The sequence below is a fragment of the Lepeophtheirus salmonis genome, chromosome 9 (genome assembly GCF_016086655.4).
Source record: "Lepeophtheirus salmonis chromosome 9, UVic_Lsal_1.4, whole genome shotgun sequence".
Classification (NCBI taxonomy): domain Eukaryota; kingdom Metazoa; phylum Arthropoda; class Copepoda; order Siphonostomatoida; family Caligidae; genus Lepeophtheirus; species Lepeophtheirus salmonis.
Window position 1 is genome coordinate 14517700 of NC_052139.2, and position 25372 is coordinate 14543071.

The 25372-nt window shown below is 30.0% G+C and overlaps 1 protein-coding gene across 1 annotated transcript in view; it reads right to left on the bottom strand.

Annotated features, from left to right (window-relative positions):
* The window catches only part of LOC121124403 (protein sax-3), a 224532-nt gene that overhangs the window by 31983 nt on the left and 167177 nt on the right, over window positions 1–25372 (bottom strand). The window contains exon 2 of the mRNA XM_071890895.1: window positions 762–1115. Coding sequence (XP_071746996.1) covers window positions 762–1115 — 354 coding nt within the window. The remainder of the gene's footprint in view (window positions 1–761; window positions 1116–25372) is intronic.

Genomic DNA, 25372 nt, shown 5'->3' on the forward strand with positions numbered 1-25372 from the left:
TGGTTCTTTTGTAAGGCATTTTTCTATTTAAATGTGAGCATATAGAAAATGACCATGTGATCAATAACGGTTTTTTTTTTAATTATAAAATATTAATAAATACTAGCGATTTTATATATTTTTATATTGGGCCTCATCAAAGAGAAATTAAATTTATTACCAGAAAAGTTCAAAGTATCTTACACAAATTCAGATCTACTAGAACGCCATTGCTTGATAATGATGTCCAAAGAATTGATATATATATATTTATAAGAATGTGATAACCTTTGTGTGTGTGTGTTTTGTTATGTTTTAGGTGCGAGTTTACCTGCACACCATACGTGATTCATGATATAATAATAACTTTTAATATAATTATACTTGGGTACAAAAAAAACAACTTGTGCAATTCAATATATTTGATTTGTGTTTCCAGCTACATAAAAAAGTACCGTGTACTACATCACTGATTAACATATAAGTTTATAACAAATACTACACAACTAGGTTTTGGATAAGTTATATCATTCCTAAAAAGGAATGGAAAATATATGAATTCTGTTTATTTCAAAGCAATTATAGTTATCAAATTATTGTTTGATTTGAGCCAGTGGGGAAAGAGTCTTGACATGTGGGTGAGCACCTACACACATTGAACTTATCTATCAATACCTTTATGCTTGTTAGTCCAAAATTCGACTACATATGTACATATGCATACATTAAAGAGTCAAATTACTTCTTCCTTCAAGGAAGAAGTATATAATAAAGAAACTTACATGCAATGGTCAGAGTGGAATTCCGACTCACAGCCGTTCCGTGCTCATTGGAGGCGGAACACCAGTATACTCCTTCATCCTCTGACCCTGCAGTCCTTCCAGGACTAAAATTCGTTTTTAGGAAAAAGAGAGAGCCGTCTGGGAGAATGATGCGGTGTGATCTTGGGGAATTAACATTTAGAGGGTCTCCGTTTCGAAACCAATGTATGACAGGAGGTGGAACTCCTTCTGCTTTACAGTTGAGAGTCACTGGATCCTTGGCTGCAACGATGACTTTCTCTGGTGGATGCTCTAGAATGATGGGCGATGAGGCTGAGGAAGAAATGGAGATGATTTCATTTGCAAAGATCCGGTCTGTAAATGAAAATAAAGAAAAATATAAACTAAATATTTAGGGGCAAAAAAGACAGAAATTATTTGAGTAGGGCTATTATAATAAGGATTCCCTAGAGTGGTATGTGTTCCACACTATTTGGCTCAGTTATGACTGCCATATATATTATACAAAATATAAGTATTAGTTCATATACATATGTGTGTTCAATATATTTAAAAGCAAAACCTATAGTTTTATTAGACACACAGCAAGATAATCCCTTCCGGCCTAAAGATACTATACAAACACAAAAGGACAAACTCTCAATAGAACTCATCAATTCAAAATACTTAGAATATGTAAATAAAAGATAAAGATGTACTGAATGAACTTTAAAAAGAGGTATTTAAAGGTTAATTTGAACTACTCCATTAAGTATAAATTACATATGTACCTATGATGAATCCAAGGAAAATAGTTGATCATTCATCACTCTTTGTTTATACTTATTTCATCAATATGTTATGCAGGAGTTTTTGAAAGTTTTCTCCAATTATACACCTACATTAATTCATCTGTGCTTCTTCAACATACAAGCAATCTTGAATAAAAATCAAGAAAGGGAGAAAATACCAATTTATTTTATTAACTTCATATTTACAGCATACTGCCGTTGCTTTACAACAAACTTTGCATACGCAGGTAGGACATTGTTAGTTGTTTTGATGGCTACCCATAAATGTTTGGCGTCAGTGAAAATAAATGCCAGCAATTAATGAAGTATTTATTCCACAATCGTACAAAGGCAAAATATTCTTATTGCGATCCACGCCGGACGGGACAATGTTGAGATTACAAAGTTCGTAAACCTAGACAGTTCATTGGTCTGAAAGGACTGTAAAAGTCTGGAGGTGACAGCAATACTCTGTCCATTGCCACTGTCATCGAGACCAAGGTTAAGAGAAATACAAGGTAAGACCATCATGTAATCAGGGTTACTAGAGTTTCCAATTTGATTTATCTTACAGACTGCCTGGCCAAACAGGCAGATTTTGAAGAAAAAAAAAACGCAACCAATCATAGTCCATGACGTCACTATTGCTAGAATTTTCAATTTGATGTATCGTACCGACTGCTGGGCAAGAAAGGCAGATTTTGACAAAACACACAACCACTCATAATCTATGACGTCACTATTAAAAAGCGTGGTAGAAGTCAAACATTAGTCGTAGGGTATAACCGTGTATTGCTGTTAGCCTTGATCAAGAACTACCCCGTTTCCGATTTCGAATCGAGGCCATTGACGCCAAAGACTTTGTATTATATTGTATTTTAATTTTTTTATTAATTGGTTATTATTAAAATCAGATGATTCTTTTTGGAGAAAAACCATTTTAAAAAAATCGTGTTTGTTGTTAAAAAGAAGTAGAACCCTGTACATACAAAGACATATTTGAGTCAATAAATGGCTAATAATTCAAATTTGTGGGATGAGTCAAATACTCACAAAATTTAACTGCTTAAAGTGCAATTTGGAGCGCTTCCAAATGGTTAATAATAGTCATTTGTGGTTTAATTCGTTAGAAATACAAATGTAATCCACACTCGATGGAATTAATGGTTTAAAATAAAGACTAAAGGTGTGTTTAGTTATGAATAATAGATTGATTGATCACTACACTTCCTATTCCTATTTATTCATTTTTCTCCATTTTTCCTATCTACTGTGAAACAAAAAGTTATGAAAACTCATTGAATAAATTGCATGCCTTCATTCCCAATCTGTGTCATATCAATCAAAATTTTAATGTATGAATATTCAAATCAAAATCAATTCAATTATAAGCTCATGAGTTTTCTATGTATTCACCTATTTAAAGCAATACAAGGTAGAACCAGTAGCTGGAGATTTTATTTTGTAAAATGGAGACTTGCATACTACTATTCTTGTGTTCAATTTATGAAATCCTAGACCGGTCTGAAGTCGTTATAATAGATTAAGTAAAAAGTTTTGAGCGTTTTCTCGCTTTATTTTGACATTAAAATTAACTTTGGTAGGATTATCAGATTTAAATGGTTCCAAACAGCTTTCTGGCTAATCTTCAGTTCCTGAGCAATGGAATAAGGGCTCTCATGCACAGTTCAACTCGACGATTTCCATGATTTTATTGACATCTTTGACGTCCATATTACCAGAACGGAATCGTTGAAACACTGCCTTGCTGTTTCATTTTTTTTAAATTTATAAATGTTGATGGAGTTGCACTGGTTAAGTATAAATAATAGTATTACGTTTACTCCATCTGACATAGGAATTGTACATTGTATTCTAATACATAATTCATATTTTCTTCTCTAAGAACGACCGGGGTGCAAACCTATGTAGATTGAGTTCAAGATAATAATTTTTCCCAAGCGCGTATAATACCTTTATTCGGCCATTTTTTACTTTTATTGACCTAATAGAGTTGCATTGATTAAGTATAAGTGAACATTTGTAGTTTTACAATTATTCCATCTGAACTAGGAATTGTTTTTGAAGTCAATATACCAAATTTATCGTGAGCGATCAAATTTTTTGCCAAAGGACAATTTGAAAAATATAATGTTCCATAAATTGTTCTTAAAATGATTAGTTATGAAATCATTTGTATAACCAACAATAGAATTATTACTGTCTATATCAGACATATGTTTATTACCGTCATTTCACAGCTAATTTAATGAAACGTCAGGATTACTCTGCAGCTCTAAACTGTATTTAGTGATTTTTTTCGGTGGATATTTTGTCTATAAAAGTTGCCAAAATATTCTTTCCTTTTTGATTTACACACACGAGGACAATTTTCCGATCTTAGAATATAAGTATTGAGTAAATACGCGTAAGTGTGCTCCTCAAAAAGGTAGAGTCACTCTGAGGGTTAAATGGGAAGTTATCTAATTTGTAAATAGCTACGAATTTTAGAATTTTTTTCCAAAAAATTTAATATTAAAAATTTAATTTTTGGAATTTTTTTCCAAAATTTTTTTATTTTGTCTGAATAGTTGGATTTTTGAAATTTAATATATATATATATATAATCAATCCTGCAGATTACTGCTAGTGTGACAATAATTTACAGATGATAAAAGTCTCGTCTTTTCGTTTCGTTCTCAAAGGGGATATTAAAAGATACATGTACATTGCATACATACCTATATATACCTAGCTAACAAACATAATATAATGCTCTCTAATTTTATCATAATGAATTTATAATCCGTGAAAATCTATTTTTTTAATCTATAATAATATATAGCTATGTATGTATTTAAAAAATGAAATAAAAACCATAATGCATAAATATTTTTTTACCTAATTCATAATATGTACATTGCATATACTCAACATACCTAATCAGACATAGCATTAATAGTGCAACTCTCTCTATCTGTGACTCTCTGTCAATTGTAACTAATTACGCGTATTATGCTAGTAAGTAGAAAAAATACACAAAAAAAGGTTAATTGATTCAATTTAAAAGTAAAGAAATGTCTTGGTACAATGTATGTATATAATTTTTAGAAGTTTTATCTCGGGATCCCGGGATTTATCCAGATTTTAAAAACATACAGGATATTTCCCGTGGGATCTTGGATTTAAGTATAGTTCAATATAAGTTTCATTTGATTACAAACTAGGGGTAGTACCCAGCATTTACTAGTGTAATTAGGCGTCGCCTAGAAGACAAACTTTGCTTTTATAATATAGAAGATAAATCCTGAAGAAATCCTCAGTTTTACTATTCTTTTTTCATGACACGTAACTACTCAATACTAATGTATATAAATGTAAATGTGTTTTCTCCTCAAGAATGAAAGAAAAATAATTAGAGTTTGAGAAATTTTTATTAATATGTTGGGATGACTGAAGTGTACTCTCGTCTTTAAAGTGTTCAGTAACAAAAACAAACAACTTTCATTGATACATAACAAGGTTTATATTTTATTCTAATTATATATACTTTTAATGCATATGAATTATGATTTATCATATACCTAAGAGACCAAAAGATAAACAGAAACAGTGATCTTGTTAAACTGGCACACGCTAATACGTGTTTCATTAATACGACTACATTATTATTTTTTATATTAAAAATATTTATATGATTTACGTCATTGAGCAATATATACAGTGCTCGATGCTATATGCACACGCCTCCAATATTTAATTAATACGACTATATTCTTATTTCTTGGATAAAATATATTTATGGTATACATTATGGACGATAGTATACAGTGTACCCGGTGACTTGTTGTCATATATCACTCATAGATTCGGACAGATAGACAAAATTTGATTGGTTAATATATGTAAATAATCCATCAAAAATTTGCTTGTCTATGCCCTTACTATTTTTTTTTTTGTTGTTGTGGGTCAAATAGGGAACCGAAACTCAAAGAAATGTTGGACCCATTGCCTCTAAAAACAACCTGTGTACTATTAGGGATAATGGTAATAATGAAAAACATCACAAATAGTAATAATATATTTGATGGGTAAGATTCACTTTAAATTTATTATTTCTTCTTAAAATATACTTAAATTTCAAAGTATATATTACTTGCTAACGGCATCCTAATATTTAAAAAAACTGCCTGACCGTATCCCGCCCAAATAACATTTCCCGGAAAAGGAGTAACCTTAGTATGTATAATTAAAGTAACTGAGAGGGATAAATGACCGTAGGTTGTGGGCTTTCATCACCTCATAATGAGTCCACTGATGCTTTCTTTCGTTTGCATTAATCACTCTCTTTTCGCTTTTCATTTTTTAGGCAATTAAAGGCAATTTTTGAAGTTGAATAGTTGTGAAATGTTAAAGGGAATGGAATGTACAATTGTGTAATGAATGTCTTTAGGAATTGAAATAATATATTTTTTTGTATTTAAGTGATTAAAATTTAGTTAGTATGTTCATAATTTTCATAATCTTCAACCACCAATGAACTGTATTTTGTAAAGAGAGTGTAAAAAAATATATTATAATATATTAATTTATTTGCATATATTTCAAAATGAAATGAATAAATTAAGTCTAATTTGATTTAAATACTTCAATACGCCTATTTGACTAAACCCTATTTAATTTAAGAGGACTTTCTAAGATATTACGTTCAAATAGTGTAATAAGCAAGATTTATAACTTTCCTTGTCAGTAAAAAACAACATACTATGCAAAAAAAAAAAAAAAAAAAAAAGGTTCACTGATCAAAAACCACTTAAAACTTAAATATGTGTTAAAGTATAGGTACAACTAATTCATTTATCATATATAAATATTTCGATGAATCATTGCAATTTAAATGGATTTTAGTCTGTTCATTTAAAGTATAGATCAACTAGGAGTTTATACAAAAATAGACACATAATAATAATGCGTAGATTGACTTTTTTGAGCCTGTGGTTACGACATCTTTTGAATTCTGTAACCCAGTCTGCAACTTTTCTTTAATTTATTTACTGCAGAATATTTGACAAATACATAAAATTTAATTATTTTTTTGCACTAAAAACGAGCCCCCAATACTGGTTGTAGTTGCAATCTGAACTGTTTTTTAAATTTTATTTTTCAAAGGTGTTAACATTATTCTATTATTATAATTTTTGAAGAGTTAACAATTAACAATAAGCATAAAGTAATCACTTGTGTGTGTGTGCTCTTGCAAGATGGAGATTAACAATGGGGATTTGCTCGGTAGTTATAAGTAAAGAGACTATAAGGGATAGAGGCGTCATGTATTTCAATCAAGATATTTTTTCTTAACTCTAACTCTGATTCAACTAAAATTATATATATGCACTTTTTCCTCCCTTGCATCGTTCATTGTTATATCATTTCTGTTGACTAAGATTCATCTATCGTAATTTAATAGAAGACAACGTTTGGAACATGATAATATATATTTATAAGTAATTCCTCCTTATATGTCCTTGCAAGACACGGATTGGGATGATTGATTATTTCCTTCGTGGCATAACCATTCACAGCTAATCTAATGAAATGGCATGACAGCTACGCTGCTCTCCTCCAAAACATTCTTCAATTGTGAGGGTTGCCATCTGGATTTTCGGGGTTGTTAGCCTCATATATAAGAGTTGCACTGGCTATGTATAAATAACCATTATAGTATTTCATTTACCCCATCTGACCTAGGAATCTTCTTTGAAGTCCATAAATATGAAGTATATTTCTTTCTCTAGGAATGCCCGAGCGCGAACCTACGCACATTGAGTTAAAGAGAATAATTTCTATCGAGCGCGTAGTAGTCCATTGAACTAAGTCGATTTTATTTCTATATCAACAACTCTATGCATAGGTAGTATAGTAAGATGTAATTACTGGCTATTTCCTATCTCAAATGGAAGGGATGAAGGAACAATATACAATAATATCTACAATTGAATTTACACTGAACATAGAATAGCAAATATTTTGAACAAGAAATATATATAAATATTGGAATGAGTAACTTTGTTCTCACTTATGAACTTACTGAACCCCTTTGGTTGTTTTTTCTTTTTTTGTACACCCTCCCCTTTTACTAAAGAAATACTTATTTATTTATGGATCATTTCTTGATTAGATTTATGGTACGTATAAACTTTTAGTTTAGTTTTTTTTTCTTCATTATTCTCCATCTATCTTTTAAATAATAGGAGTTGGAGTGAAATCTTCAGAAGTACTTAAATAGTTCTTCTTGTTGAGATACAATATATATATATATGTATGTATCCACATATTCACATCCACAATCCATGCCCCTTGAAAAAAGTCAATTGAAAGTCCATTTAAAATAAGGAAGGGAAGAGTTACAATATATTGGTTTATAAATTAGCTCTCTACTTTTATTAAGGGCAGGAAATACATGTATTATTTATTTAGATATATTTGCACAATTACCCCAAGAACCTATGATTGGATTATTTTTTAAATGTTCCTTTAATTAGTCAAATGAAGTTGTACTTATTAAGAATAACTAGGATTGGAAAGGAGGAGGAGGCGAGAGCAAGACGAATCTGAGCTTCCTGCTATATCATTAGAGCTGGGAGAAAATGTACTACTGTTTAGCAAGAAGAACTTTCAACATTAATAGAAGTATTACTGCAGAGAAAATATTGTAAAATTCTATTTACATACATATATATTTATTTTATGATGGGTTTTTAAAACAATTTACACCAAAGATCGGCAAGAATGCTTACTTCAAAAGGAGGTCCTAAAGCTAGCACGACCTACTAAATAATGCATTATCAAAAAAGGAGCACACGCAACAACCGCTCTCCCTTTCCTAATTACGAAACTGAGTTTATCTTCACAAAAATAACATCCCTATATATGAGTTGTACAAATGGGATTAATGCAACACATTTAAAATGAAGTTATTGGGATGATCCTCAGATTTTGAAACACACATGACAGATCAACAATTTATCTATATAATCGGTTTGAAGTGAATTGTAAATGAGACCAATCCAGATTATTTTTTTCTTTAGAACTCATCCAAAAATCATAACGTTTATAGGTCTAGGATTTTGAATCATCATTTTAAATAATAACAGAGTAATCAAAATAACGAAAAAATTTCAAGGGGGTTTTACATGTAGCATGTATTCTTATTAAAAAAAAAAAAGTACATTATATAAAATAAGAAATTAAGTCTAGCCAGGTAGTACTCTAAAGACTACAGTCCTCCCTGGATCATCACCTCATATATATTTCTCAAACTGCTATTATTATTCTTTCATTCTTGAGGAGAGAACATATACGTTTTGAGTAACGACGGGTGAGTGTGCTCATTAAAAACGAAGAATAACACTGATGATTTCTTGGGGAGTTATCTATTATATTATTAAAGCAAAGCTTGCCTGTTTGTCGACGCCTAATAACTCGGGGTGGCATTGCAGGGTACTACCGCCAGTATATTATTATGCATTTTTTTAAATACAGTAATAGTAGGCAGGAATTAAAAAAGAGATGTTAATACAACTCAGATTTATTAAATAATGAACAAAAAAAGAAAAAAAGAAGTCAACCTAACCAACCGTATATACTTTTCTGATCGCAAACCCATTAGTATTCTTTACATTTTGCCCTGCCCTATATTTTAAGTCAAAATTTTAGCATTACAATTACTCCATCTGAGTTAGTATTGGTCTCTGAAGTCCATGAGCATATTTTATTTTCTATTCGCCAAGAATTACTGTAAATCGGACCAACGCAGATGGTGTTCATAAGAATAATATCTACGGAGCGGATTGTCCACTGAGCTACGTCAATTCATTTATTAGGGGCAAAAAATGCATCTAATCGTTATTTAGATACATTTACATTGGTAATATCTCGAATTTGTAAATAGTTTGATTTATTTTGGTACTCAAATTCTGTTCAGCTAACGAGTAGTTTTCTAAAAGGTAAAAAATTTATCTCACTGGATCAAATGTTATCTAGTAAACTACTGCTTAAAAAGATTAGACTAAGAGTATTTATATAACTTGCTCGCAATACTATTGTACGTTATTTGGAAACTGGAGTTCAATAAAAATCCTATATTTTGACTGACAATGATTTATAGTTTAGGGATTCGGCGGAATATCCATATTTTTATAATGAAGCAAAGTCCCGGGTCAAGTACACCTCATATTCCCCAAAAAACGCCACTGGATATCAGAGTAACATGGACATATCAATCCATAGGTTAAAAATATTTGACAAATAATGATGTTCTTAATTTTTAGTATATGTATTTAAATAAAAGAAAATCTTATTTATTGCATAAACCATCTGCTATGAGGTTATAAGTATTTTTTATTGCACTTCTTAATGGGCCATTTGATATCTTAACATTTTAAAGGTAGATATTATTTATAGAAATACGTTAAATATATGTATACATATAGTATCTTGATAGGGAGTTATAATTAGCAATGAATTAGAATGGGATAATTTTATTTGCAAGTTATGTTAATGAATAATTCTTTTAATGATGAACCCTCATAAAACAATCCTGCAGATGTTCTTAGAAGAGCAAGTGTATTTAATTTATTTGTTTTATACTTTTAGGCAGATAAAATAAGGAAATATCCATATTTTTATTTTAATACCGGAATCGGTATTAAAATATTGTTATTATAATAATAATAATACAACTTTATTTTAATACAAGGCTTTACTTTTATTTTTTGAAAATAAAATATTTTACAAACTTTTCTGTCTGTTACATAATAAATATGTATAAACCATCTGTTAGAATATATAAAATAATTCATAGAGAAGATAAAAAGTTGTTGGGAACATTGAATAAATTTGCAATTTTCCCTTCAAAGCATGAATGGAGTAGAACATTAATTAAAAAAATCAGTGCTCTACCTTGTAAATAACTTCTTCCCCCCTTCTCAGTTTTCATCGTTTTCCTATAGAATACTCGTCTATTGTTTTAAATGTATGTATATATTTTATTTTATTCTATTTTAATTCTGTTTAATTTTTCTACTTTATTGGATCCAATATTTCACAATGATTACTTCATCCAAAATATTCGATATATTATGTTATGTACAAGTATTATCATACAAACCTAAAGTAGTTTAATAATGGTTTTACTACAAGCCCTTCAAAAAAAAAAAAAAAAAATGGTACAGTCATGTTTTTGAAGAAGTTAAAATTTTTTATTCAAATGATGGATTAATTAGATGTGATTAATATTATTTTATCAAATGTTAAATACATTTGTAGTGCTATTGAAATGTCCAAATTGAGAGGCTGTTGTTATATGTAAGTATAAAAAAGGATTTTTAAATATACACATTCTTCATATTCATCAAAACATGTTTTGACTAGTAATGATTTATTATTGCTATTAATAATGGTAGTAGTACAAAAAGTGACCGTGAGACTACCAAATCTCTCCAATCAAAAGTTGATCTCATTAAATTGCTTCATTTTTCCAATACGAGTCATTCCAAATCAAAAGACCCGAATCCTTTAATACACCTTTTCTCCTCAATTAACTCATTTCAGAATCTTGATAGAACCATTTACTCCTGGATCATTCTAGGCTTACAAGACACGGGAGCGAACCATAATTCTCCGAATAAATATTAACAATTTTTACATGAAGCAAATTTTTATTGGGTATGAAAATACTAAAAATTTGAGGGTCAATAGCTGCAAAAGTTCCAAATTTAAAGCTAGCAAAATCAAATAGGTTTATTTTATTCAAAAAAATCTTCAAAGTTTGATTAATAACTCCCTCAATTTTTAGCCAATTACTTTCAAAATTTGTTTCCTGTTATTTTTACCTTTTTTAACTATTATGAAAGACAATTTTTATTTCATTTTTTTTTATATAAAGAGCTTTTTAATGAACATTTTTAAGCAACATCTAAACTCTTTCCTCAATTGAAGCATCTGAAAAATAATAATCAATACAGTTGTTGCTTGATCCATACTTATAATTTCTCTCCTCAAAAATTAAATAATAATGAACACTTTTAGAAAAAAAAACCCACTCTTTAAATGATCAATTAGTAAAAAAATCTCGCATAATTGCATTTCATATTTTATGTAACTCTACTTATTTCACCTTAAGTGAAGCCGTTTCGTAAAGTGCTTGCATGATTATATTAGTCTACTATGTAATTCATCTTTATATAAAGAATTATATTTATCTATGTAGAAAAAATACTCTGATATAATTCAAGTCAACATCTCTCTCTATTTTAACAAATTTGCAATAAGTGCAACGACGTATGATGAATAACAATTAGGTGAGTAAAAATGTCATTGATTTCGCATTCGAAAAAATCTTTTCTATTATCAAAAAGTCTACAATATTTTTTCATAAAGTCACATTTTTAATCGCAACATTAGCAAGACACACACATAGAGATTTTTTCAGTTGAAAAAATGGGATGACAGTCCGAAAATTTTGATTAACTATTTATGTATTGACTGTAAATAAATTTCAAATCTATCACATAGAAAAAAGTCGTTTCATATTTTAGTCCGAAAAATGAGATAGCTTTTTGCTATAAAAATTGAAAAATACAATTTACTTTTATGGGGACTAGTGTCGGAAAATTGGGACACCACTGTAGGGTGAGTAGCTCCCTTAGTTCGAACCGAGGCTCAATCCAGTACCGTTTGTTGGCCCTTAAAAAAGTTAAAATCGAAATCTCGTGACGTCATTGAGGGTGTTTTTCTTTTTTTATTAGTCTGTTATATGATAAAATAAATTATATAAGTAAGTAAAAATTTAAAATGTTCGCATTGTATTGCATTATAATGAAAAAACAAATATTTTTTTGCAAGATATGTGCCATAATCTTTATCCATATCTTATTTGGTTTCATAAACAATGGGAATTTTTTTATAAATCCAAGGATCGACAGTTAAGGACCGGTATCAAGGACTGACGGTGTTAAGGAACGTTACCCATGACTGACAGTATCAGGACCAATAGACCGGTTCTAAGAATGGAATGGACCGCCGCAACACTAGATATCAGTAGGAAATATAAAAAAGAATTCCCCCTCCCCTTCCAAAGAAAATTCCTAGTTACGGCTCATACAGTCATTTACCTATTTATTTCAAGTTGACTAATACTTTAATAAAATATAAAACTCGATTAATTAAAAAATCAGTTTCAAAAGGATACAACATTGCATTTGCTTTTGTGATGAATTTGAAATGCAAAAATAGATAAAAATGTTTTGTTTCTTTGTTAAATATCTACTCAAAGGAAATATCCTTTAATGTATATTTGAGTGCAATGTAAATATATCATCATGTTTTTCTTAGACTAATATATGTTTTCCCAGTTCTTAGCGTATATAATGCTAAAATATTTCTTTACACATATTGTCAATTTTAAGTATATTAGCAATGTTGCTAATAAAGTAAAGATGAACTTATAGTTGCATAACATGACCCTTATAAGGCAATCATAAAGATTTTTACATGACTAATATGATTTAAAATTTATCAGTTGATCAAATACAATCATGTTTAATTGTAGTTTTACAATGCCCACTAATTCAAACAGGGCAAAATGTAGAGAAAAAGGAAAAAAGAAATACGGTTAGTGGAATCACTCTTTTTTGTTTATTCTTGAATCGATCATCTTGGTATTAATATCTCCATCTAAATTACGCATTCCTACTTTCTTTTGGAGTAATTTAAAAAAAGTGTATAATCTAATATTACTATATTTTCTTTACACTAAATTCTATTATATAAATTGAAGATTTTCCTCTCTATAGCAGTGATACAATTTCTGGACATGATGAGTAATTTTCATCCTGGATAATTATACAAAAACGTTTATTAAATCATTTCAGCTGATTCCAGCCAAAAAAAAAAAGAGTTGTTGTTTTATGAAAGTTCAAATGCCAAATTTATTCAAAACCTTTTTGTTATACATTTCGATGCTAGAAAGATTGCCCACAGTAAGATTGTCATCGTAAAAATACGATCAGAATAATTGCCATCAGAAGAAAATTGACTTCAATCAACAGATATGAATGACACAATTAAAGGATTTGTTGATAGTTCAATTTGGGAAATTAGGAGAGTTATTTTATTGTCAGCTATCTAAAGATGGGAAAACTACTAATGGATTGATAGATGGATCAGACAAATCTGTGATAAAAAGACAGACCAAGTCGACATTTTCTCATATCCGATTCCGTTCGGATATTAAGACGTAGTACCCAAACTTTCGGATCTTGGTCTAAAATCCAAATTAGACGGATACTTGTCCCAAATTTTATGAGCATTTTCCCCAAAGTTCGAACCTATATAAAATAGGATCCGGATTAGGGTACTGATTGCTGATGCCAAAACAATGAATAATCCAATATATTTTTATAATTTTGGAACATACTTATTAGTTATTTCTAGAATTGTTGTAGTAATAACAATGGAATAACCACGCAATGCGACTGTTTGTTTAGATTTTGCTCCAAGCACATGACAAGATAAATTGAGATGCTAACTTCGATAAAAATCATTTTTTTTAATGATTAGGATTAATTTTTCAGGATTACTATTAGCTCTTAATTATCCGTAAAAGTTCGAGTACCCAAGTATTTCCGATCTGGATTAAAGACCCGCTCTATCTTTATTAAAAAAATACTATAATCTTTTGTAAGATCCGTATAAGTTTGAGTGCCTCAATTTTTTGTCTGTGGGCAATCCTCTACTCTGTCCAAGATACATAACATTTGTATATGTAGTGATAAACATCCGGTGTATTTTTTAACTCGCCCGTTTTTTTGGGTGTTTTTTTTAAAATTGGTAATCTGAATTATGATTTTAATTTTCCTCATATGTTGTCATTTGGATTTAACTCCTGAGTTGTTAACTTCCTTTTATAGTGCATTCAATTATATTCCAAATCTGATTGAACATTCCTGTGTACTCACAAAAGACGGCGAGTAGCCTTGAGGATTTGTTACAGAGTTATAATTGTAAGTCCTTGTTGGACTTAGAATAGAATTGGAGTAATTCATGCAAAAATCCTTGTTTATTTCCTTCTCCCTTGTCACAGGGGATTGTAGCTGAGCTAAGGAAACGTCACTACATCTAGTCTGCTCTCCACTCAAACATTCTTCAAATTGTCAGGGGTACCATGCTGATTTACCGTTTCTTTATTTTAACATGCCCAAAATAGACACGATTTTTATCACTCTGTGGATGTAATTCGCCCATCTTTGCTCCGTGAAAAAAATAAAAATAATAACAACCTTCACTCTATCTGAAGGAACAGACTCATTATTCATAAGCTCTTACCTACCTATATGAATGAAATATGATTTTGACCCATTTTTGCAATTATGAACATATGTCATTAGAAAATCAATCATATAGCCTTTTATTTATTTTCTTCTTTCCATTTGTATATCTGTAACATTTATGCAAATGTATCAGGCACAATATATGTATAAATATCTCCTCATCTACTTAGTTAAATGTAAGCAAATATTAAATACATGCAATTCCTTCAAGTATATGTAGAGCTAATTAATTTAAAGGAACAGAGGAGAGCCACTAATTTCCATACGAAGCAATAAATACTAATGATTAATCATTTCTACCAAAACACAAACATAAATAAATAGAACAATACTTAAAAATAAAAAAAAATAGATATTTCCAAATGTATTCCATTGTTCCTCTGTCACTCTTGTTTTTTTTTTTTTTTGCTACTTCATTCATCTAATCAAATAACTAAGTGTGTAGTGCACTTTTTTACGATTTTTTTAAAACAATTCCAAGGATAATTTTTCCCTTTCTTTAAAATAATGTTTTGTTGGCCTGAGTCAATTTAATTGAGTTGAACGTGAGTGGGACATGACCTTTTTTAAAAAAATAGATCCAAAAATATTTTGACAACAAATTGTAAAAAAAAAAAAAAAAAAAAAAAAAAAAAAATCAAACTTTGACAACGTGCCTTCATTTTTTGACATTTTCTTATATAAAAATTGTGCAATTCTCCACAAAAATCTAGTACATGTAGATATATTATTTAGTTTATCTCCTCAGAGATTAGTAGAACTTCATTGAAAAGGGGATTGTTTCAAAAATCCCTTTAAGAAACAGAAACTCAAAAGATTTGATGAGCTTTAGTCATAAAAATCAAGTCCTCAATAAAATATATATCTCTGAAAATCGAATCACTATTTGAGTTTAGTTGAAAAATCCTTGAGTCGAGTTGATTCGAACCTACTTGATAAATATTCAAGTAAACACAAAACTGCACTAATATGTGTGTTTTCACTTTTTTTTCCATTTCTATGACTCTACAAAAATAGTTTTGGATGAGAATGAAATCTACACATTAAACAGAAAAACTCTAGACATCATATTTTAGGGAGAGTTTCATTATACGGAAGTTTATTATTCATTTTTGTAGATATCACTAGAAGGGTTCAGGTAACTTTTAGGCCTTTGCTTCTATGTGAAATAACTATCCCAATTTCAGTTTCTTCATTAGTTTATTTGCCCACCTCAGTGACCGCTGGGGGTTATTTATTATTTACTAATAATTGTGGCAAGATGTAAGTTATTATAGGGCATTTTAAGTAGAGTTATAGTAACTTTAGTTGCTATATTTGAAGGGTACTTAAAAAAAGATTGTGGCATTTTGTAGATTGAGAAATTTAGGGATGATAGTATACACAAACGTTACTTTTTTTTAAATAATGATGATAAAGTTACTTTAATTTTACTTTGCAACACTCTTCAAGTTACATTTTATTTACTCATGAAACGAAATAACTCTGTATTTCTATGCTGTGCATGTATGGAAATGTTGGAAACATACTTCAAAAAGTACATCTTTATTATATGTATATTCTATTTCTCATTTTTAAATTAACGTCAAAATGAGACATAGAAATATTTTATATTTTTATCTACTGTTTTAGGATCTTTTTATTTCTGGAGTAAAAAAAAATGGTGGTATGCTACAAAAAAAATTCTATTTATCTACACTTAAGTACAAATATACATATTTTATGAATCAGTAAAAAGCAAACCGAAATAATAAGTAATTTTGGAGGAGGAATAAGAACATAGTATGTACAAACATTTATTATTAAAATTATTATAAATGTTAGCCAGGTTTTCCAAGTTGAAAACAACAACCTCAAAAAAAAAATATATATATATGATACATATTTTGTTAATGCCAAAGTTTTAAAAAATATTTTTATATGTTTTACAGGCATCCTTTAAAGGGGAGGCTCAAAGTGCAGTCTATATAATCATTTATTTATTTATCTTTTTTGACGGAGGATGAGCAAAAAAAAAAAAAAAAATAGAGAATAAATATAAACACGCACATAAAAAAACTTTTTGAGTTGTTTGTCTTATTTTGAATAAAAAAAGTTATTATTGAATATAAATAATTAATAAGACACAAAGATTTCTTTCTTCTCTGTTCTATAAAGAAAAAGAAACCCTTTCTATATCGCTAATGGACACACGCTAGAGTTGTAAATTCGAAGCACTTTTATTGGGTAAAACAAATCAAATTATAATAATTTGAAGACTGTTTTGGAGCAGAACAAGTGACGTAATCTGTTTTATCATAAAAAACGACCTCGTGAGCGGATTTTTTTTTCTCGCGAGGATCACCCAACAGCTAACAACTACGAATGGCTAATTTGTCCTAAAGCTTTAGCCACAAGGAACTGTAAAGGAAAGGAAATAAACATTAACCTGACTCCATATCTAACAATTACTCAGTCATGACGTTCCATTACATCAGTTTCAAGCAGCTGCAACAAGGAAGGGGGAAAGAAGGAAATTAAACAAGGACGTCGGCAAGAATTACTCTGATGTCGATGTTCAATATACACCGAGTCCAACATGGACTTACACTTCAACATAACTCCCCAACTAATCCTCAATGTCAAAATTTCTCCATCTTTCATGATCCCATGAACACTTGTGTACATTGCATAAGTTTCTATCTTCTAATTGGAGACCTCAAAATTGGAAATTTGAAATCCAATACATGTAACCTTTTAATAATAAGGAAATAACTTCACTAAGTGTAATAATGGGCGAAGTAAAAAGTTCTCTGCGTTTTTTCACTTTATTTTGATAATTGTAGTAATATAGTTAGGACCAGGCTCATAAAAAAATTCTAAACAGTTTTCTGTCTAATCTTCGATTCCTAGGCAATTGAATAAGTGTTCACATGTCGGTTCAACTCGATGATTTCCATTATTTTATAGATATTTTAGATGATTGGCCTACCAAAGCGTGACTTATCTTCGACGTCCATATTACATGAACAGAATTGTTGGAACATCTGCTTTGCTGTTGTATTCGATACTGTATTGGACGCATACACACCACTTTTTATTGCCGCCTGGTCTGCCTTTTCACCTTGGTTGTAGTGATAGAGAAGAAATTATAGATATTTTTTTTTTACTTCCATTTTGAAATGCTGTAACCCACAACTGGGTTCCCCAAACATAAAACTGTAAATGAACTTTTTTAAGTCTACACTTAACTTATTAGCACACTTTAAGTCAAGAACTTTTTACTAAACCTTTAGTACAAAAATAAATTAGAAAGAGAAACCTCCCTCATACACCGGGAACGAACACAAATCTCGAGATTCTTTTCTCCAACTCCATCTTAAGAAGGAACAAATTGCATCCTGTGTCATGATAGTATACCAATTCCTAGGATCAATTCAATAATCCCATAACAGTGGTGGGGGTGGAGGGTGGATGATTTATGTATGAACTTATAAACGTTCAAGTGGTGGTTTTCAAGCTATAAATTATGTAAACAAAGATCAGGCCTGTTGGCCTATTATCCTTCTTTGAGTTGTATCATTTCCCTCCTACACGGCGTGCGCCCCTTCTGAATCTTTGATTACAAACCTACATAAGTAAACAATGCTCATGCCCTATTAGAAGTTAACAAGTTCATAGGTTTTATAATGCGTTATATAGATATAAAACCTGAGGAGAAGGATGTTCACTGTACACTATATCTTCATATAATTTAGCAATTTATAATCCGGAAAATACTCCTTAGAAAATTAGTTTGATAGTTTTTTAATAAATTTGTGAAAAATGGGAGTATACAGTCAAAAAGCTTAGTATTTAACATCAGATCCTCCATAAGATTTTTTAAATTTGAAAACATTTGCATACTAAATCTGAAACCGTGAAATTTATGTTGTCAATTTTTTTACTTTTTGACGATTTAAAAAAAAAAAAAAAGAATGGAATTTTTTTGGATCAATTTTGTAAAAAAGAAATCTTTAGTTAGATTATATTCATTCTTCTTGAAATACCAATCCTCATTCACATATTATTTAAGTGTGTCATGAGGAAAGGCTTTATTTTTGAGAAAATAACATCTTTTCTACCTATCTATCTTTCTACATACCTGAGAAACTGTCAATTCTTGTTTTTTTTTTGTCATACATATTTATAAAAATATTTAAGGGGTTCATCATGTGAAAAATAAAAAAATCATATTTTTCCCCCCTTTCTCAATAAATGCTATTCAATAACATTATACAGAGTTATTAGGATTCAATATTCTCACAAAGTAAAAAAATTATAATAATATTTATATAACATATAAATATATAATTTTTTTGATTGTCAATTGATTTATGAAAATGAAGGCTTACATCTTGATATTTTTGTACATAGTAATATTAATATTTACTTTCTACATAATACGTGTACAATATGAATAACATAACAACACATTACTCAATAGCACATATATGGTAACATTGTAGATTACTAATTTTCAGATGGATTCCCAACACTCTTTGACAAATAAAAAAAGTTTAGTGGAGGGAGTAGTACTAGGATTAGTCTGAATTTCTAAGACCGGTGTATTGCCCTTAAAATTTTAACTAGGTCGGTTTACAAAAAAATTGTTAATTAAAAGTACTAATATTTTTTTATAGAAAAATACATTTTGGTCACGAGTTCATTTCAGTTTGGAGCCAGATCAGTCTATAAAAAATCACTTAAAATATTCAACTGGGAAAAAAATCGGATTTCGATGGAGTCTTAACACTAATTAATACATATCATAGCTAATAATAATGTTTCGTAAACATACTAAATAGATTGAAAATTAAAAAAATATAAGCATTTAATGGGCCTTAAATTAAGTTTCAAGCCTTTTTCTTAGTTGTAAAAGCTACTTAATATGTTTAAAATACAAAATAAATAAAATACTCACACTATTAAAACTCAATTTAAAATTTATAAACTTCAATGGAGACTTTTAAATATATATAATAATATAACCTATAATACCAAACCCATTTTACGGAAAGACAAAGACATATAATTTACTCTTATGGGACCACCCAGAGTCTTTGTTTTCATACTTTAAAGCATCTGTTGGATATCTCATAAAAAGTGATGATTAAATATATTACGTTGATGATTGACGAAGAGGTTTTTAGTTTTTTGTATGGTACAAGGGTTTATCAAATCAGAAGCATTTTATAATATTATATATTTTATTGTATGGCCCATTATTATTTAAAAAAAGAAAATGCTTATTTTTGGCTATAGAGAACGTAAAGTTATAAAATTATTTTATGTTATAGCCAATTAATATATTGAAAACTCCACCTTAACAATGGAAGCTGCGACGGATTTGGAATATCTTTGTCGGTATCTCTCTCTAAATATATATATATTCAATATATGGGCATATTATGTGAGCAATGAGCTAATATCAAATGGGAGAGTTGGGCTCATTTTGTTATTCATTTTGTCAATTTTACAAATATCCACCTTTAACATTGTCTTACACTCTACAGAAAATGCAAAAACTATATATGTGGTGAGTTAACACACAAAAAAAAAACTTGAATAAAAATAAATCAAATATATTTTTTACATCATTCGTATTTATATATATAATATATAGAGCCCAATATTTCATAGATTGATTTCAATCAATTATCCTGTAATCAAATTTCCGGGATGAATTAATTTGATTCTTGGGACTTTAAAAAAAGTTTGTAAAAGTGGCAACTTATATACATATGAGGTTTTGTCAACATACAAACAATCTTGACCAATTATCAATAAAAGGAGAAAATTTAAATAGAGTTGAATATTTCATGGACCTATTTGAGTCAATTATAGGCTTATTATTCAAATTTGCGGGAGGATTTAAGATATACAAGAATTTTATCTAAATGTAGTTTATGATACTTAATTTGAACCCGAAATGTTATTTTAAAAGAGTCTATCACTTTCTAATTATATCACTCTGACAATGAATTTTTCCTATTTGAAATGGGATTTCTTCTCTTTCAGAGAAGAAATCAATTTTGAAAAAAAACAACACATTCTAGCTCAGTTTTTTTATTGACAGACTACATATTTAACTCAAGAAGAGGGGAAAAGCTGATGGTATATTACTAAGCTAATGTGATCTCTTAAATAAATATATATATGGGAATGTATGTACCAATATCGGAATACTCATCAATAGCTTTCTGCGTGAGTAAGAAATAAATGTGATATCTTTGTCCGATGATCTACACAGATATCCCTAGCCTTTTCTTCATCCATCCCTTAGCCACAAAATAAAGTCATTTATATGTAGTTCCTTCATTATCATCATTACCAAAGACCTATTACTAGTGGAGGAGTCTTAATAGAATGGATAAATATCAGTTTATATTCTTTCTTATATGTGAGTAGAGAGAGGGAAAGAAAAATCAATATAAAAGATCACACCTTGACAAGCCCCTTCTCAACGAGACTGTCAACCTTTAAGTTCAAAGAATAAGATCAAAATCCTGACATAATCAATCCCTAAGGTCTTATCACGTAATCACTGAAATGAGAAAGATCGATTCAATTTATTTTTAATTTTTGGTTAACTAGATGGTTAATAATATAAGTATTTTAATGAAAGTCCCTTTCTTATCGAAGTAAGAACATTAATTTATTAAAAAAGTAAAATATTTTTTTTTTTTTTTAAATTCTCAAATACTTTTTTACCTTTAATCAAAGAACACATTTAGTAATAGTAATAGGTATACTCGAAGCTATGCTATAGAGCAAAACGGCTTGAGTAGATTTCTGGTATTATAACATCTTTTTCCCGTTTATGATACCTCAGAAGACGTCAATTTATCATTTCCCACATGAAATATGCAACTTTTCTACCCTTTGCTGAGTTTACCTTGTTAATTAATAAGCCTATAATTTACCCACCCTGTATAAATTAGAGGCTGATTACAAATTCGCTACTTACAAGTAAAAGGGTGAAAAAGAATGGTACAAGTATTTTCAGGGAAGTATATTCATTTATTCCTTGAAATGTCCTGATTCACAAAATGGAAGAATGAGACTAGGACAATATCGGGGAATCCGTCGGAGTTAATGAGAGATAATATTATGATGCTGAAATTTGAGTCTACAATTTATAGACTACTATCAATTGACAAGAAACCAAAAGCTTGGGATGAAAGTTTTATTGACTTATGAATGTCCTATTTTAAAAGATAAACTAATTTTAGATATATAAATGTTGTTTAACAAATATGTTTTTAAAAAGTTTAGGCTATTGTTTCTAAAGGTAATTCTGCAGCAGTAAATTTTAGGATAATACACCTCCCAAACTCTGGGTCAAAAAATAGTATAAAAGGGTCAAGTCATGGAGGTTTCACGATTAGTTATAGATAGGAATGATTATTTCACAAACAGGGAAGAGAAGGTAGGGCAAACCTTATGGAATTAAGACCTTTATAATATATATGTATATCCTATATAATTTAGAAGGGAGAAATTGTATTAATACTATAGACAGGAGAACCATCAATATATAAAATAGTATTGGTGCAGGGCAAATGTTGTAAAATTATATTTAAATATGCATGTATTATTATTTTAAATTGCCTTTTATAAAAATGACACTAAAAGGTGGTGATGTAGCTTATCCACATTTTAGAACCCCTGACAGAGACGATCTATTAAATAACAAACACAAAAAGAAATAAAACGATATCTCCAAACTTTTTTTCCTTTTGGAGTCTCAAAACTATTATTTTTCTCTACGCTTTGCCCATTTATAGTTATAGAGTAATATAGATGTATACTCAACGCCTCCATGTGGATAAAAAAAAATTATAGGGTTAACCCAGCATAATTGGGTCTTTGTTTCGCAGCTTGGTTTATGCGTTTCTTTTTTGGAAGTTGTTAAACTGAAAAGTGATTTTTTTTCCTAAGAGGCTGTCATTATTATTTAAATCCTGAGTAGCGAACTTCCCTTCTTCCTACATTCAATTATATTCTAAGCCTGATTAAAAATTGACATATATACGAAACCTGATTGAACAATTTTCGTCTGGTCATAGACGACGGAGAGTAAAACTGAGGATTTGTTGATTAGATATAATTGTACGTCCTGGTTGGACTCAAAGTTCTTCTCCCCCTCTTTCCCTACCATGGCTGATCTCCTCAAAGCATTCTTTTAATTGCCAGGGTTATCAAGTTGATTTTCAGGCCTTTTTTTTATTATGAACATATTACACATTAATTGCATCACTATTTCTGGCTTTGGTTATAACTACTTCCTTCCTGACTACTCCTGTGTGGTAGGTAGGTAGGTATTACCCCCCTTCCTCACTTTCTTTCAATTTCTCTCCCTCCCTGTCTAATCATCGTTAGTCTTTCTCTTTCTCGAAAGAATTACCTTTCTTTTACGTGAAAAAATGTAGGAGGAATAATTAATATTCAGATAGCAATTTCTAAATTAGGCAAAGTATCTATAAAAAAATAAATATATATATACTTTTTATGCACATATTTTGATTCCTTGTCTATCCCTGTGTAACGTATATATATATATATATACAATGCATACAAATACTTGAATAAGAATACACTCTAGAATGGTACTTAACGACTTGCTCTTAAATAATTATTTTCTTCACACAAAAAACGTACAGAAATATAGACCCCTCCGTCTAAAATACAACACTTTTTTAAATGACGGGCCTTTGTCCTTTGATGTTTAACCCATATGATATTTTTAAACAATTGTCTAAAAAAACTGTAAACAAAAAATAACCAAAATCAACCGACAAACTAGAGCTTAATTATCGAAAACATGGAGTAACGCAGAGCTGCAATTCTGGAGCTATCCGCGCGTGGAAAATCACCATCAGAGATCTCTAAGCAGCTGGGCCGTAAGAGACACACCAAAAGCTTCCACAAGGCCTCGATCAAGACCAAAAGAATTGAAGGTAAATGAGGAAAGGCGACCGTCAATGACAATCCTTGTGAATTTGACAGCAGCCAGATCATGATACACCACTTGGAGAAGCAAGACTTAAACTTTAATGCCTACAAGAGAATTTCTGGTCTTGTTTTAAAGCCTTTGGATCGAGTAAAGCGTGTGAACTGGTGTAAAATCCTCCTCCACAAACTTGAAAGGCCAGACTCTTGGTCTACCCAGAGCCCTTTGGGTCTTTTGGGTACATCAAGTGAAAGCTTTTGGGAGTCCAACACACAAAAAAGGAGAACTGAAGGGCGCCATCATCATTGCTAGAGATAGCCTAGAGCCAAGCTTAGTAAAGATCTACTGTGCAAAGTTCCACACCATGCATGTCATTAAGGCAAAATGTGGCTATATTGATTGATAATTTAAATTAGGTGTCCTTTGATTATATTTATAAATTAAATTTTCCAAATTAGATAATATTTTTTTAAATATAACCATATGTGTAATTTACAAAAAGTCTTGTATTTTATCATCTAAATATTGTTGTTTTCTCTTCTTTTTGTCCATTTCTAGTTGGAGAGTTATACTCATGTATACTCAACGCCCCAAGTGAACAAAAAAGTTAGGGCTAAGCCAAAATATTTTGGCAAATATTGATCATGTCGTCTACGTTTCGCCACTTGGTCTTCCAAAATATTTCACTGTACATTGACATATTGACAAATTAAAGCTTTTATTTGTAAAAAAAAATCAAATTTAAGTCACTTAATTCAGCCTTGGAGTAGGTTTATAAATAATGTACTGACACCTCAAATTCTGCGGAATCATGGCAAGGACCAGTTTTTGCGACATATTTTCTTCACTTTTTGATGAAGATATTTTTTTTTTTTTGAAATTAACTTTATTATTGACAAAAACATATTCCAAACACACCAAACATCATCAAATACTACAAAATAAAGGGGGAATCAAAAAACCATATTATAAATTTACAAAATAGTTTAAAATTATCCCTCTCAATTATAGCCGCTGACGATCCCATTTGTATTCCTTTCATATAGCATACTAAATCACTTTTCCATAACGATTGCTAAAAATATGTAAACATTGAAAGAGCTAAAACAAACAAGTTAAGGTTATAATCATTTTATATCGTAATAATTTAAAAAAATACCAAACAGACATTTCTCCTATCATTCTTTACTCTTCCAGAATGGATTTCTTTGGCCTTAGGTTTATGATAATATACAAGCCCCCAAGAAGAAACTATCGATACAAATCTGAGGCAAAGTCCCGATCCCTGGAACTAGGAGTACGCAAGGAACGAGTGGCATATCTTTCTGCAACTGCTATGACTACCTCCCTAATTTTCACAACTCGCAATTCATTGCAAGAAGCAAGTCAATTTGCATGAGTGCTTTATAATTTATTAATGAATAGATTACTGCACGGATTACTGGGCTTGAATTCCTTGACAGAAGAATCCCAGAC